The 13,581-nt window shown below is 44.4% G+C and overlaps 1 protein-coding gene across 4 annotated transcripts; it reads right to left on the reverse strand.

Moving 5' to 3' along the window:
• Positions 1 to 8,063: 8,063 nt before the first annotated feature.
• TMEM42 (transmembrane protein 42) lies at positions 8,064 to 11,845 on the reverse strand. Of its 4 annotated transcripts, none has more exons than XR_643788.2 (4): positions 11,648 to 11,845; positions 11,237 to 11,406; positions 9,400 to 9,546; positions 8,064 to 8,704 (listed from the first exon to the last, which is right to left on the reverse strand). XR_643788.2 is itself a non-coding variant. In XM_003894565.4 (3 exons), exons 1-3 carry the CDS (start codon positions 11,837 to 11,839, stop codon positions 8,564 to 8,566), a joined length of 480 nt encoding a protein of 159 aa, XP_003894614.1. In that variant the 5' UTR covers positions 11,840 to 11,844; the 3' UTR covers positions 8,064 to 8,563. The 4 variants fall into 4 exon arrangements, 1 of the variants encoding a protein (XP_003894614.1); XR_002520411.2 differs by having other exon boundaries at positions 11,237 to 11,411; positions 11,648 to 11,832; XR_643787.2 differs by lacking the exon at positions 11,648 to 11,845 and having other exon boundaries at positions 11,237 to 11,547.
• Between the last annotated feature and the right edge of the window lie 1,736 nt (positions 11,846 to 13,581).

Genomic DNA, 13,581 nt, shown 5'->3' on the forward strand with positions numbered 1-13,581 from the left:
TGCCCTGATTCCCAGCCCTAAGCAAACACTGATCTGCTGTCTGTCACTGGAGTTTTGCCTTTTTTTCTTTCCAATTACATATAAATGGAACCATATGGTATATATTCTTTTTGGGTCTGACTTCTTTCACTTAGCATAATTATTTTATGATTCTCCTTGTGACAGCTTGTATCAATACTCTCTTCCTTTTTATTGAGGAGTAGTATTCCATAGAATGAATATGGATGGCCATTTGGGTTGTATCAGTCGGCTCATGCCGCCATAACAAACACCACAGACTGTATGACTTAAACAACAGATATTTATTTCCTCACAGTTGTGCAGGCTGAGAAGTCCATGATCAATATGCTGGCAAATTCAGTTTCTGGAGGGCCCTTTTTCTGGCTTGCCTTCTCCCCTTCTTGCTATGTCCTCAAATGACCTCTCCTCTGTACATGTGCAGATAGAGTCCTTCTTGTAAGGACTCCTGTTCTATCAGATTAGAGTTCTATCCTTATAACCTCAGTTAACTTTATCTTCATAAAGCCCAATCTTCAAATACAGGTATACTGGGGTTTGGGGCTTCAACATCAATCTCGGGGGGGGGGACATAATTCAGTCTGTAACAGGGTTATTATGGATAACACTGCTATGAACATTCTTTTACAAGTGTTTATGTGGACATATGTTTTCATTTCTCTGTGATAAATGCCTAGGAGGGGCAAGTATATGTTTAACTTTATAAGACACTGTTAAACTGTTTTACAAAATGGTTGTACCATGTTGCTCCACAATCAGTAGTTCCAGTTGCCTACATCTTCACCAATACTTATTAATTTCACTCATTTAAATTTTAGCCATCTTAGTAAGTGTGCAATAGTATCTCATTGTGGTTTTAATTTTCATTTCCTTAATGACTAATGATATTGTGTCTATTTTCAAATGCATATCTATTACCTATGTATCTTCTCTTGTGAAGTGCCGTTAAAACTTTTTGCCCTTGTATTACTGGGTTGTCCTCTTAAATTGCAAGAACTCTACATATTCTGGACACAAGTCCTTCATCAGATATATGTTTTGCAAGTATTTTCTCCCAGTCTGTGGCATGCCTTTTCCTTGTCCTCTGCAGTTTTAATTTGCATTTTCCTTATTACTAGTGAGGAAGAGCCTTTTCATATGTTTATTGGCTGTTTCAAGTTTCCTCTTCTATGAATTATCAACCTACATACTTTCTGTTGAGGTATTTTGTCTTTTTCCTAATGATTTATAAGATCTGAGCAGCTTTGAGAAAATAATTCCTAAGACCCCCTCCAACTACCTACCTGAATCTTTCTGTTCCTGCCCTCACTGGGGGTGAGATGTCTGTGCTCCTCGCTAAGGGGCAAAACTGTCTACTTGTGCATCAGATCCTATCTCACCTGCTCTGGCTCAGCACTCAATGCTCTCTTCATCCCCTTCTTCCTGAATTTCTCAATCTTCCCATGGATATGGGATCAATGCCATTAACATATGTAAATATGCTACTGTTTTCCTATCTGAACCAAAACTAAAACAAAACCAAAGCCCCTCTCTTGTTCCCATCTTCTCTGTCAGCCACTGCCCCAGAGTTCTGCTCCTTTTGTAGAAAAACTCCTTGAGTCATCACCACTTGTTGTCTCCAATTCCTCGTCTCACCATTCTCTTTTTTTGTTTTAAAAAAATTGTGGTAAAATATACATAAAATTTATCATCTTTATCACTTTTGAGTGTACAATTCAGTGACATTAAGTACATTCATAATGTTGTGCAACCATCATCATTATCCATTTCAGAAGTTTCATCGTTTCAAACTGAAACACCATACCCTTTAAACAATAACTGCCCACCCTCTGCCCGGGGTAACCATTGTTTTGCTTTCTGTCGCTATGAATTTGCCTATTCTATGTACCTTATATAAGTAGAATTATACATGTCCTTGTGTCAAGCTTATTTCACTCAGCAACATGTTTTCAAAGTTCATCCATATTGTAACATGTGTTGGAATTTCACTCCTTTTTATGGTTGAATATTATTCCATTGTAAGTATATACCATATGTTTATTCATTCATCTGTTGATGGACATTTGGGTCATTTCCATCTTTTGGCTATTGTAAATAATGCTGCTATGAACATTGGTGTACAAGTATCTGTATGAGTCCCTGTTTTCAATTATTTAGGGTATATAAATACTTAGAAGTGGAATTGCTGGGTCATGTAATAGTTCTATGTTTAACTTTTATGGAACCATCATACTGTTTTCCACAATGGCTGAACCATTTTACATGCCCACCAGCAATACACCAGGGTTCCAATTTCTCCACATGCATCAACCTTTGTTATTTTGTTGTTTTTGTTTGTAATTAACACTATCCTAATGGGTGTGAAGTGGTATCTCATTATGGTTTTGATTTGCATTTCCCTAGTGACTAGTGATATTGAGCATCTTTCATGTGTTTATTGGCCATTTGTATTTCTTCCTCGGAGATTTGTCTATTAAAGTCCTTTTCCTGTTTCTAAATTAGGTTTTGGGTTGACATTGAATTGTAGAAGTTCTTTATATATTCTGGATATTAATCCCTTATCATATACGTGATTTGCAAATATCTCCCATTCTGTTTGAGTTGTCTGGTCACTCTCCTGATGGTGTCCTTTCATGCACAAAAGTTAATTGTTATAAGGCCCAATTTATTTTCTCTTTTGCTTATATTTTCAGTATCACAATCAATAAATCATTGTCAAATCTGATTCTTGAATACGTTCTATTTTCTTCTAAGAGTTTTATTGTTTTAGCTTTTACATTTAGGTCTTTTATCCATTTTTAGTTAACTTTTGTATATCATGTAAGGTAAGGGTCCAACTTCCATTATTTTGCGTATGGATATACAATTTTCTCATTACCATTTGTCAAAAGGACTGTTTTCTCCCCATTAAATTGCCTTGGCACCCTGTCAAAGTGTTTTTTTGTGGGCTCTCTATATATCCCTTTGGTCCTTATGTATTTCTTTATGCCATTACCACATTTTAAAAATACATAGCTTTGTAACAATTTTGAAGTCAGAAAGTATGAGTCCTCCAACTTTGTTCTTTTTTCTCAAGATTGTTTTGACTATTTGGGATCCCTTGAGATTCCATAAGAATTTCAGAATAGGTCTATTTCAGCAAAAAACATCATTGGGGTTTTGAAACGGATTGCGTTGAATCTGTAGATCGCTTTGGGTAGTACTGTCATCTTAACGACATTAAGTCTTCCAATCCATAAACACAGAAACTCTATTTATGACTTCCTTAATTTCTTGAAGCAAAGTTTTGTGGTTTTTGGTGCACAAGTCTTTCACCTCCTTGGTTAAATTTATTCCTAAGTATTTTGTTCTTTTTGATGCATTCTAAATGGAATTGTTTTCTTAATTTCCTTTCCAGATTGTTGTTAGTGTATAGAAATGCAATTGGTTTTGTGTGTTGATTTTGTATCCTGCAACTTTGCTGTATTTATTAACTCCTAGCAGTTTTTTGGAATCTTTAGGGTTTACTACATATAAGATCATATAATTTGTGAACAGTGGTAATTTTACTTCTTCCTTTCCAATCTGAATATCCTTTGTTTCTTTCTCTTGCCTAATTGCTCTGGCTAGGACTTCTAGAATCATCTTGAATAGAAGTCGTGAAAATAGGCATCCTTGTCTTGATCCTAATCTTGGGGGAAAAGCTTTCAGTCTTTTACCATTGACTATAATGTTAGGTGTGGGTTTTTCATATATGGCCTTTATCATGTTAAGGAAATTTCCTTCTATTCCTAGTTATTGATTTTTCTCATGAAAGGAAGTTACATTTTGTCAAATGCTTTTACTGCATAGAGATGATCACTATTCCTTCTTGAATCTAATCCAGTAAGGCTCTTGCCCTGTCACTCCTCAAAGTTGCTCTTATCAATGTTATCTCTTTGCTAATCCAAAGCCATTTCTCAATCTTCAATTTACCTGACTGTTGGGCAGCTTTAGCCTGGGTGATCACTGCCTTTTTCTGGAGATGATTCCAGGACACCACACTTGCAAATGACCACACTGGCTATTTCCTCTTATTTACCTTGCTGGTTCTTTCACATCTCCCAGACTTCTAAACATTGGAGTGCCCAGTTCAGTCCTTGGACATCTTCTCTCTAGAAGATGTCATCTAGTCTCATGGCTTCAAATACCATCTCTATGCTGATGACTCCCAGACATCTCCTTGAGCTTCTGAGCCCTATGTCCTATTGGTTACTGCCTACCCAACACTTTCACGTGGATATATTATTACAGGGATCATAATTAACAGGTTCAAAACTGAGCTCTTGATATTCCTGCTCAATCAGGCTCCTCTTCCAGTCTTCTTCACTCCATTATTGACATCTTCATTCTTCAAGCTGCTCAGGCAAAACTATGGATTCATTATTGACCTCTCTTTCTCTCACACCCACATCTAAGGCATCAGCAAATCCTGTTGGCTCTGCCTTTAAAATGCATTATTTAGTCCATTACTTCTTGTCACCTTCACTGCTACCAGAGCCTCCCTCTCCTCTCATTTGGATGGCTGCAGTGGCCCCTTAAAAGGTCTTCCTGCTTCTGCTCTAGCCTTCCACAGTGTGTTCTCAGTACAAGAGTGATCCTTTCAGAGTATCAGTCAGATTAGCTCTCTTCTGCACCCTCAGAGTAAAAGTCAAAGTCCTTTTAATGGTCTGCAACAGACCCTGCATTATCTGGCCCCTGTCACATTCTGATCTGGTAATGGATTTTTGGATATGCATCAAATGAAAAACCAAACAAACATAAAGGAAAAATAGACAAATTGAATTTCATCAAAATAAAAAAATTGTGCTCTTCAAGAGACATCACTGAGAAAATAAAAAGACAACCCATAGAATGGGAGAAAATATTTGCAAATCATATACCTGAAAAGTAACTTCTATCCAGAATACCAAAAGAACCTTGATAACTCATTAACAAAAATATAATCCAGTTTTAAAATGGGTAAATGCTTTAAATAGAATTTCTCCAAAGAAATTCCATTTAAGAATAATCAAATAACCAACAAGCACAGAAAAGATGCTTGACACCATTAGTCATTTAGAAATGGAAATCAAAACCACGAGATACCACTAGACTGGCAGGACAATAACAGTGTTGGCAAGGATGTGAAGAAACGGGAACACTCATACTCTGATGGTTACAATGTAAAATGGTGCAACTGCCCTGGAAACAGTCTGGAAGTTCCTAAAAAAATTAAATATAGTTATCATATCATGTCATAGTTATGTCAGCAATTCCATTCCTAGGTACATACCCAATAGAATTAAAAACATGTTCACACAAAAACGTGTACACAATTGTTCAAAGCAGCATTATTCTAATAGCCAGAAAAGGGAAACAATCCAAATGTCTATCAAATGATGAATGGATAATGTGGTAGATACACACAATGGAGTATTATTGTCATAAAAAGGAATAACTGATTCATGTTACAACATGAATGAGCCTTGAAAACACTATGCTAAGTGAAAAAAGACCCAAAAGGCCATATATTGATGTTGTATAATCCATTTATATGAACTGTCCAGAATAGGCAAATCTATAGACAGAAAGTGGATCCTTGATTCCCATGGGCCTGGGGGAGGGTGGAATAGAAAATGGGTACGAGAATTTCTTTTGGAGTGATAAAAAGGTTCTGGAATTAGCTAGCAGTAATGGTCGAAAACCTTGTAATTCTACTAAAATACTACTGAATTGCATACTTTTAAAAAGAGTAAGTGAAAAAATAAAATTAAACAAAAGGAATGTCCTATGAGGCCTTTGAACCTGGATGTCAAATTGCCAGCTCCAAGCAAAGTTCAATCCATCATCCAAGATGCACACCAAAAAGACAAATATTGATATAGTATTGATATAGTTTATTCTTATCAAGAGAATAAACCTCTGAAATGAGGAAAATAAATATAGTGAACATTTCCTCAACTTTTTAGATGACTATAGAGGTGTATCTTTCTGCTTTTTGAAGAATGACTGATCTTCCTTTTAGAAAAACATCTTACATCTTGTACAAATGTACATCTACAAATACATCTTGTACATCTTGTACAAATACAGGCAAATTTGTTGAATTGAGTGATAGGGTTCCACGTCAACACCAACCATCTCTATGCATTCAGCAAGTGTCTGGATGGCAGGCCAGGTCCTCTCAGGACAATGCTTGCTCCAAGATGGACTTCCTTCTGCCCTTTTCACTAACTGCCCAGGGAGGCCGACCACCAGCGGTCAGCAGTCTTCAGGTCTGGCCTTGGCTTGCGTGTCTGACCCACATGGTGAACACACCCTGGAGAGCCTTGAATATCCTTCAGCTTCTTCACTGGTAGAAAGATGGGGTCAGACTAGATCAGGGATATCAACACTAGGGCCCCTAAGAAAAGTAGGTGGCTGGTGACCAAAGGGTTCTGAGGTTTGGGCATGCTGAGTCACAGTGTGGAACAGGCCCCTTACTGCAGGGCCTTTCTGGGCTTTAAGGTGTTGGTGTGGGAAGCAGGACAGATGTAGGGAATGAGCTGAGCCCTGTCAGATTGGGCTGACATTGTGGTTCTGGCACTCCTCAACTGTGTGATGTCAGGCAAATTATTCCACTTTCCCAAGCGTTAGTTTCCTCACCTCTAATACAGGAACAAGAGTAGCTCCATCACGAGATGGCTGGGAGGGAATGCGTCAAAGTGGAGATAAATGATTAACATTCTGTGAATTACAACTTTGCCCTGGCCCCCATGGGCGCTCAAGGGTTTTGAAGAGTAGGAGTTTGCCAGCAAGAGGTGAAGGTGAAAGGAACCCAAGGCAAGGGAAAGAGCAAGTACAAAACATGCAGGCAGGACTGGACACGGTAGACTTGAGAATGGCTGACATGCAGATGTCTGGGGGGACTCAGCATGGTGGGGATAGCGTGAGAGAAACAGGTACTAAGGAGTCATCGAGGAAGAGAACTCTTGTTGGAGTGGTGGGCTAGGACCAGATCCACATCACAAGGGGCCATGGAATGGTTTTAGTAAGCTCATTCTGTTAATTGTGCTGACCACAGTAAAGGAAGAGAGCAATGAAGGTGCTACACCGGCGAGGAGGAGGGTCTGGACAAGACCCTTCGCTCTCCTAGCCTCCTGGCCATCAGGTCCCTCTCAACTGCAGGAAATGCATTAAGACTTGGGGCCAGAGATCAGACTCAGGAGAGCTGAGAGGGCCCTCAGACACCCCAGGGGAGAAGTGAAGCAGGTAGGTGCCGGGCTTGAAGCTCTGTGCTGGGAAAGTGTGCAGGCAGCACACAGCCCACTTTGAACTAGGAATTACATTCACACGGTCTAAGATACAAAAAGAACATGGAGGCCAGGTGCAGCGGCTCACGCCTGTAATCCCAGCAGTTTGGGAGGCCGAGGCAGGCAGATCACGAGGTCAGGAGATCGAGACCATCCTGGCTAACACAGTGAAATCCCGTCTCTACTAAAAATACAAAAAATTAGCTGGGTGTGGTGGTGGGTGCCTGTAGTCCCAGCTATTCAGGAGGCTGAGGCAGGAGAATGGCATGAACCCGGGAGGCGGAGCTTGCAGTGAGCTGAGATTGCACCACTGCCCCTCCAGCCTGGGTGACAGACACAGACTCCGTCTCCAAAAAAAAAAAAAAAAAAAAAAGAACAAGGGGATCTGAGAAAGAAAAGCAAACGACAGAAGAGCCCTAAAGGTAAACGCTGGAGGAACTGAGTGGCAGGGAAGGGAGGGACCTCTGAACCACTTTCTTTCCCTAGTAAGTAAAACAAGGTCTCCAAAGGGAGGTCAAACTTTTCTCCTTGAGAGCACCAGGAAAAATGAGCAGACCCTGTGCAGTTCAAAGAGCCTTAGGCTGTGTGACCTCAGGAAGTAACCACAAGATCAAGCTCTAGCAGGTGTTAGAGCAATGAGGCCACAGGCTTCTGTACCTGCCTCACTCTCCTGCCTCCTTCACACCAGGATTTCAGCTCACTCTGGCTCTCTCTTACTCCAAAGGGAAGGAAAGAAGACACTGTATCCGGTAGTTTTAACTTACAAAAAAAAGTATTTATTCACCCAGTTTTCCTCTTCTTGCCATAATACATAAGCATGACACAGATGGCCTGATACATCAGCATGGAATTGTCAGAAGATCCCACCAGTCACTGCTTCTAGAGTTACATGACTGGCTTTTGTTTGGCAACAGGATAATAATTACAGCGTGGTTTCAAGTACCATACACAAAGCAGACCAACCCCAGGATCTCCAGCATCTGCGAAGGCTCACTGGGGTGGGCCTGGGAGCAAGAATCCAAAGCACTGCACAGATGATCAAAACGCTTCCAGTAGAACACTGCTGTGGCTGCACCTCTCCTTACAGAGCCAGAGTTGTCCACCCTCAAGCCTACTCCGTCAGAGGCCTGCTTCCCTTGGCTGATGGTCAGAAGGCTGCACAACTGGGTCGCCCTAGGACACAGTCCCACATGCCATCCCAAGGCTGGGCCACCATCGTGATCTTTCCAGCTAGTCCATCCAGCCAAGTGGTGCTACTGCTGCTTGTGTGGAAGGGGCTTCCAGGTGGGCGGAAGCTTCCTGTGGATCAGGGTGAGTCCGCAGAGAATGAGGAACACTCCTCCCCACCACAAGACCTCCTGGCACTCTCCATACAGCACATAGCCCAGGAAGGCCTGTGGGACAAAGACAATTGTGAGGGACTCAACTTCAGCGGGTGGGCACAACCTCACTCTCCTGGGACTAACTTCCTTCTAAGGGTGCCAGGAGGAAAGGTCTGGAGCCAGAAGCCTTGGGCTTGAAACCTACCTGTCACCTTCATCAAGTCACTCTATTCAATCTCACCTGCACGAATGGAGAGGCTACCTCCCTCACTGCACTGGACCTCAGCAAAGCACACAAGAAAGACCCAGTAGAGGCCAGCAGGTAGACACAGCTGGTACCTGGTATTTGTTTCTCTCTCAATTCAAGATTGACTAGGCTTAGCTCCATCTTGTCAACCTCAGATTACATAGGGAAGAAAAGTCTCTGGGAATCCCAATGCTCTAAATCTCATGGAGCCTTGAGTGCACAGAAACCTAGGAAACAGCTAGGATGCACAGTGACTTCAGAATGAGGGCTCCACCCTGGAGGCACAGCAGGCAAGCAGGCTTTTTACTGTCAGGCTTCACTCATATCTAACTTGAGAATTCCTCTATGATTAGAATTACATTTGCTTCATGAATAGAGCATCATCCAGGGGTCAAGCCACAGCCCAACCTCTGCTTCAGTTCCTGTCCTTTCTCCTGTCTGGGAAAGGAGGGGTTACCCAAAGACAACTCACCCAGAACCCAGATTTAGGATAAGAGCACCACACCCTCAGGCTACTCACCGAGCTGAGGATATTTGAAAAAGTCACTGTGACAGATGCAATGGCTGAAGACATGGAGAAACTGAGGCCCCGGCTAAAGAAGGTCCACATCAGAGAATTGGTGCTCGCCATCACAATAATGCCTAAGATGCATAAACCCATGCTCACCTGCAGGAGAAAGTGTCACTGCAGCCACATCCACCCTGCACAGCAACCTGCAGACCCCCTCACAGCACAGCCAGCGCTGTGGCTGCTGGCACCCAGGCTCCTACTGAGCTCCCACTACAGCTCAGAGGGCCTCAGAGCTTTTCTGCACAGGGCTTCATTTAACCCTCAGTTGGCAGCAGACCCATCTTACAAGTAAAGCAAATTCAGAGAAGACACTCATTTGGCCACCTTGCTGGCCATACGATCTTGGGAAGAAGCAAAATGCTAATCCAAAGTCAGTATTTTCTACTGACACCAGCCCCTTATTGGTCTTACAATGACCAGTGCCTGAAGATCAGTCCCAGAGGGCCAAGTAGTTCTTACTCCGTAGGTAGTATGAGTTAAGTCAGGGATGGAGTTCTTACTTCCTGAGATCAGGGAAAGCACGAATTAGCGATGTCTGCTCTGTATTCCCACCCCCAAATCCTATACAAGTTATAGCCCAGCAAGGCTCACTCCCTCTGGGCATTCTTGAGCTTTTACTCTGTGTTAGGCCCTGTGCTAAGAGTTTAAGCACTCTCATTTATTCCTTAACTTCATTTTACAGATAAAGACCCAGGGGCATTAAGTAACTTTCTTAAAGTGCTACAGTGATGAGAGCCACCAGGCTTCACAATCAGGCAGTGTACCTCCATGCTCTTAACTAGGACACAGTCCTGCCTGGGGGAAACACCACCTCAGACTATTTAGTGATCCCAGACATTCCTTGGAGAACTTGCAGATATTTTCTTTCTTTTTTAAAGGAGAAAGTCTCAAGAAAAGAGAGGATCTTTAGAAGCCTCCTACACAAAGCATATGCAGCCCCCCCTTGCTTGGTGGTGAGTTAGAAGCCGGCCTGGAGACAAGGCGAGGAGGGGAGGGTGCGGGGGGCGGAATCTAAGTATCATACTTATTACTTGTAGTGGTTTCTCAGCAGCTGAACACATAGTGTCTTGAGAAAAAGGTGCTTTCTTATAACTTACAACAGAGTGTCCAGTCTTTTGGCTTCCCTGGGCCACACTGGAAGAATTGTCTTGGGTCACACATATAATACACTAACACTAATGATAGCTGATGAGCTAAAAACAATAAAAATAAAATTGCAAACAAATTCATGTTTTCAGTTTACAAATTTGTGTTGGGTCGCGAGCTGGACAACCTTGTCTTACACAAAGCAACATATGGGTCAGTGGCAACCTGCTTACATAAAGGGTTATGAAGGTCTGGTTCATGACAACAAACTTCACGGCCCATACAAAGTGATTCATTTTACTTTCGACCACCTACCCTATGAACTACACCCAATAGGATACTAACCTCAAGCATGGCAACTCCTACTGGATTAGCCCTAAATAGGCTTAACCTTAAATAATCAGTGACCACTGTCCAGGTCAGAGGCTAACCCTGGGCTGCAGATGCAATGAAACCCCTCTAGCAAACAGATGCTGGTCTACGACATGGGACGGGAGAGGCAGAGATACACCTTAGCAGACGCCAGGAGGCAAGTTTGGGAGTTCTCAGCGTCAGGAAAACAACCACAACGTCTCTGTCAGTATCTGCTTATGCCTACAGTATCCCAAACTCCCAATTTTCCTGGTAGTGGGGCAGACAGGTCATCTGGTCACAATACCCGTTAATTACGGAGTAAAGGGATGGGCAACAGGCTTCTCACCTTAAGAGTCACGTGGAGAGAAATGTTCAGGCACAAGGGACTTAAAATGAGAGGTAGAGGGTGGATGTAGGAGGTGTAGGTCTTCCCCGAGAGCGAACTAGCCCAACCGGAGAAAAGGTTTTAGGTCCCTGGTAAGGGAGGAGGCCTCAGTCCCCGACGTCTCTTACCGCCTACACTGGACGAGGGTTTGGCGTGATTAGAGGCGAAACACACTCTCCCACCCCAGCTGACCGCAGCGCCGTGCGCGGCCGGGGGCCCCAGCCGGACAGACCGGCGAGGGTGCGGCGGCGCCCTGTGCCCACCCCCGCCCCACCCCAGGAGCCCCGCGGGCCCCGCAGCGCCCCTCCTCCGCCCAGCGCCGCCCAGCCCGCCCGCCCGCAGCAGCAGCAGCAGCAGCGCCCCGGGCTCGACCTCGCTGCCGAAGGCCAGCTTGGCGGAGGCGGCGGCCAGGGCCCCGAACGCGCCGGCGCACAGGCAGTTGAATACGCCCCAAAAGCGGCGCCGCATTGCACCCGCCTGGAGGTGCGGAGGGAATTCCGCAGGGGTGTCGGGGTAGGCGGTCGCAGACACGGCGCCGCCCGGAGGCCGCGGCCTCTCGGCCATGTTGCCCGCTGCCACCGTGCCTGGCGCCAGCCGCCCGCAGGGCCGAGCGCGCGCCGCGATTGGACGGCAGCCTCACGTGACGCGGCGCTCCCGTGACGCGGCGCTCCCGCAGGCGCTTTGGAGGGGGCGGGCCAGGGGGCGTGGCAGAGCCTCAGGGCTATGGTGGCCTCAGGCTTACTCTGTAGTAGGTTTGTGCTTCCCGAGAGGACGTCGCGACCCGAGGCCTAAGGCCGAGCCGGGTACTGTGGATGCTGTGGTAGTAGGTAAACATCTCGCGGCTTAGCCGTCTCCATCCCGGCCACCGGGTCCCGGTGAAACTTATTAAAGATGCCGAACGGGCCCCGCCTCGGCCCACCGAGTCCATACAGGTCGATCAGGCCTCCTCCGCTCCACCCTCCAGCCTGAGGACGCCGTGCCGAGATCTTCGGCAGAGGGCGCTGGGTACCGTTAGACCCAGAAAGACGCCAGAGCCCCAGATGGGGACAAGCTCATCACAGAAAACCAAAAAATGCGGATCCGCGATGAGAGGAAGATAGTAATCCATAATCAAGCCACGCAGAATCAACATGACTTCTAATCTCCTATTGCACTTACATATGTTTAAAATGTTTACGGCCGGGCGTGGTAGCTCACGCCTGTAATCCCAGCGCTTTGGGAGGCCTAGGCGGGCGGATCACCTCAGGTCGGGAGTTCCAGACCAGCCTGACCAACATGGAGAAAACCCGTCTCTACTAAAAATACAAAATTAGCCAGGCGTGGTGGCGCATGCCTGTAATCCCAACTACTCGGGATGCTGAGGCAGGAGAAGCGCTTGAACCCAGGAGGCGTTGGTTGTGGTGAGCCCAGATCGTGCCATTGCACTCCAGCCTGGGCAACAAGAGTGAACTCCGTCTCAAAAATAAAAATAAAATGTTCCCATTTAAAAATTACATTTCCTTGAAAATAAAGTGGTGTTGAAATGTATAAAGTGCTGTTGCCACTCTCCAGGAAAATCAATGTTAATAGAGCATTTTTCTATATGTCTATTGTTATACACAGTTAAAGTGTTTTAAAAAATTATAGAATGTATATGCATTTTTTAAACAAAAATGATTTCACAGTTGAACATACTGATCAGCAGCATTCTTTTTGTATCTTATGTTTAGCAACTTTTTATGGAAGTCCTTCCACACTGTGCTGCTTCTCTCACAGGGTGGTTTTGTGGCTCAAATAAAAGCACGGATAAGGCTGAGCGCGGTGGCTCACGCCTGTAATCCCAGCACTTTGGGAGGCTGAGGTGGGTGATTATGAGGTCAGGAGTTCAAGACCAGCCTGGTCAAGATGGTGAAACTCCATCTCTACTAAAAGTACAAAAAAAAAAATTAGCCAGGCATGGTGGCAGGCACCTGTAATCCCAGCTACTCGGGAAGCTGAGGCAGATAATTGCTTGAACCTGGAGGCGGAGGTTGCAGTGAGCCGAAACTGCACCACTGCCTTCCAGCCTGGGTGACAGAGTAAGACTCTGTCTCAAAAAAAAAAAAAAAAAAAAAAAAAGCACGGGTAATTTCAGTAACGCTGATATAGTACAAACTGTCCCATTTTGCAGATGAGGAAATAGGCTCAGAGGTCTCACTGCACCACTCCATTGAGTAAAGAGCTGCTCAAAGATGATACCCTCTGAAAGCTCTAATGAGGAAATCAAGAGGTGTTGCACTGATCAACTCTGCATGCATTAAGAATGTAAAGCGAATTTTCTTAGAACA

This window comes from Papio anubis, chromosome 2 (assembly GCF_008728515.1).
Source record: "Papio anubis isolate 15944 chromosome 2, Panubis1.0, whole genome shotgun sequence".
In the NCBI taxonomy this organism is placed as follows: domain Eukaryota; kingdom Metazoa; phylum Chordata; class Mammalia; order Primates; family Cercopithecidae; genus Papio; species Papio anubis.

What these genes read in the sequence shown, in the direction of transcription:
- TMEM42 (XM_003894565.4), bottom strand. Translation starts at nt 11,839, where the DNA reads ATGGCCGAGAGGCCGCGGCCTCCGGGCGGCGCCGTGTCTGCGACCGCC. An exon ending in AGCTGGCCTTCGGCAGCGAG is followed by an intron (nt 9,547 to 11,647) that starts GTCGAGCCCGGG and finishes TTTCTCCTGCAG; the next exon opens with GTGAGCATGGGTTTATGCAT. An exon ending in TTTCAAATATCCTCAGCTCG is followed by an intron (nt 8,705 to 9,399) that starts GTGAGTAGCCTG and finishes TTTGTCCCACAG; the next exon opens with GCCTTCCTGGGCTATGTGCT.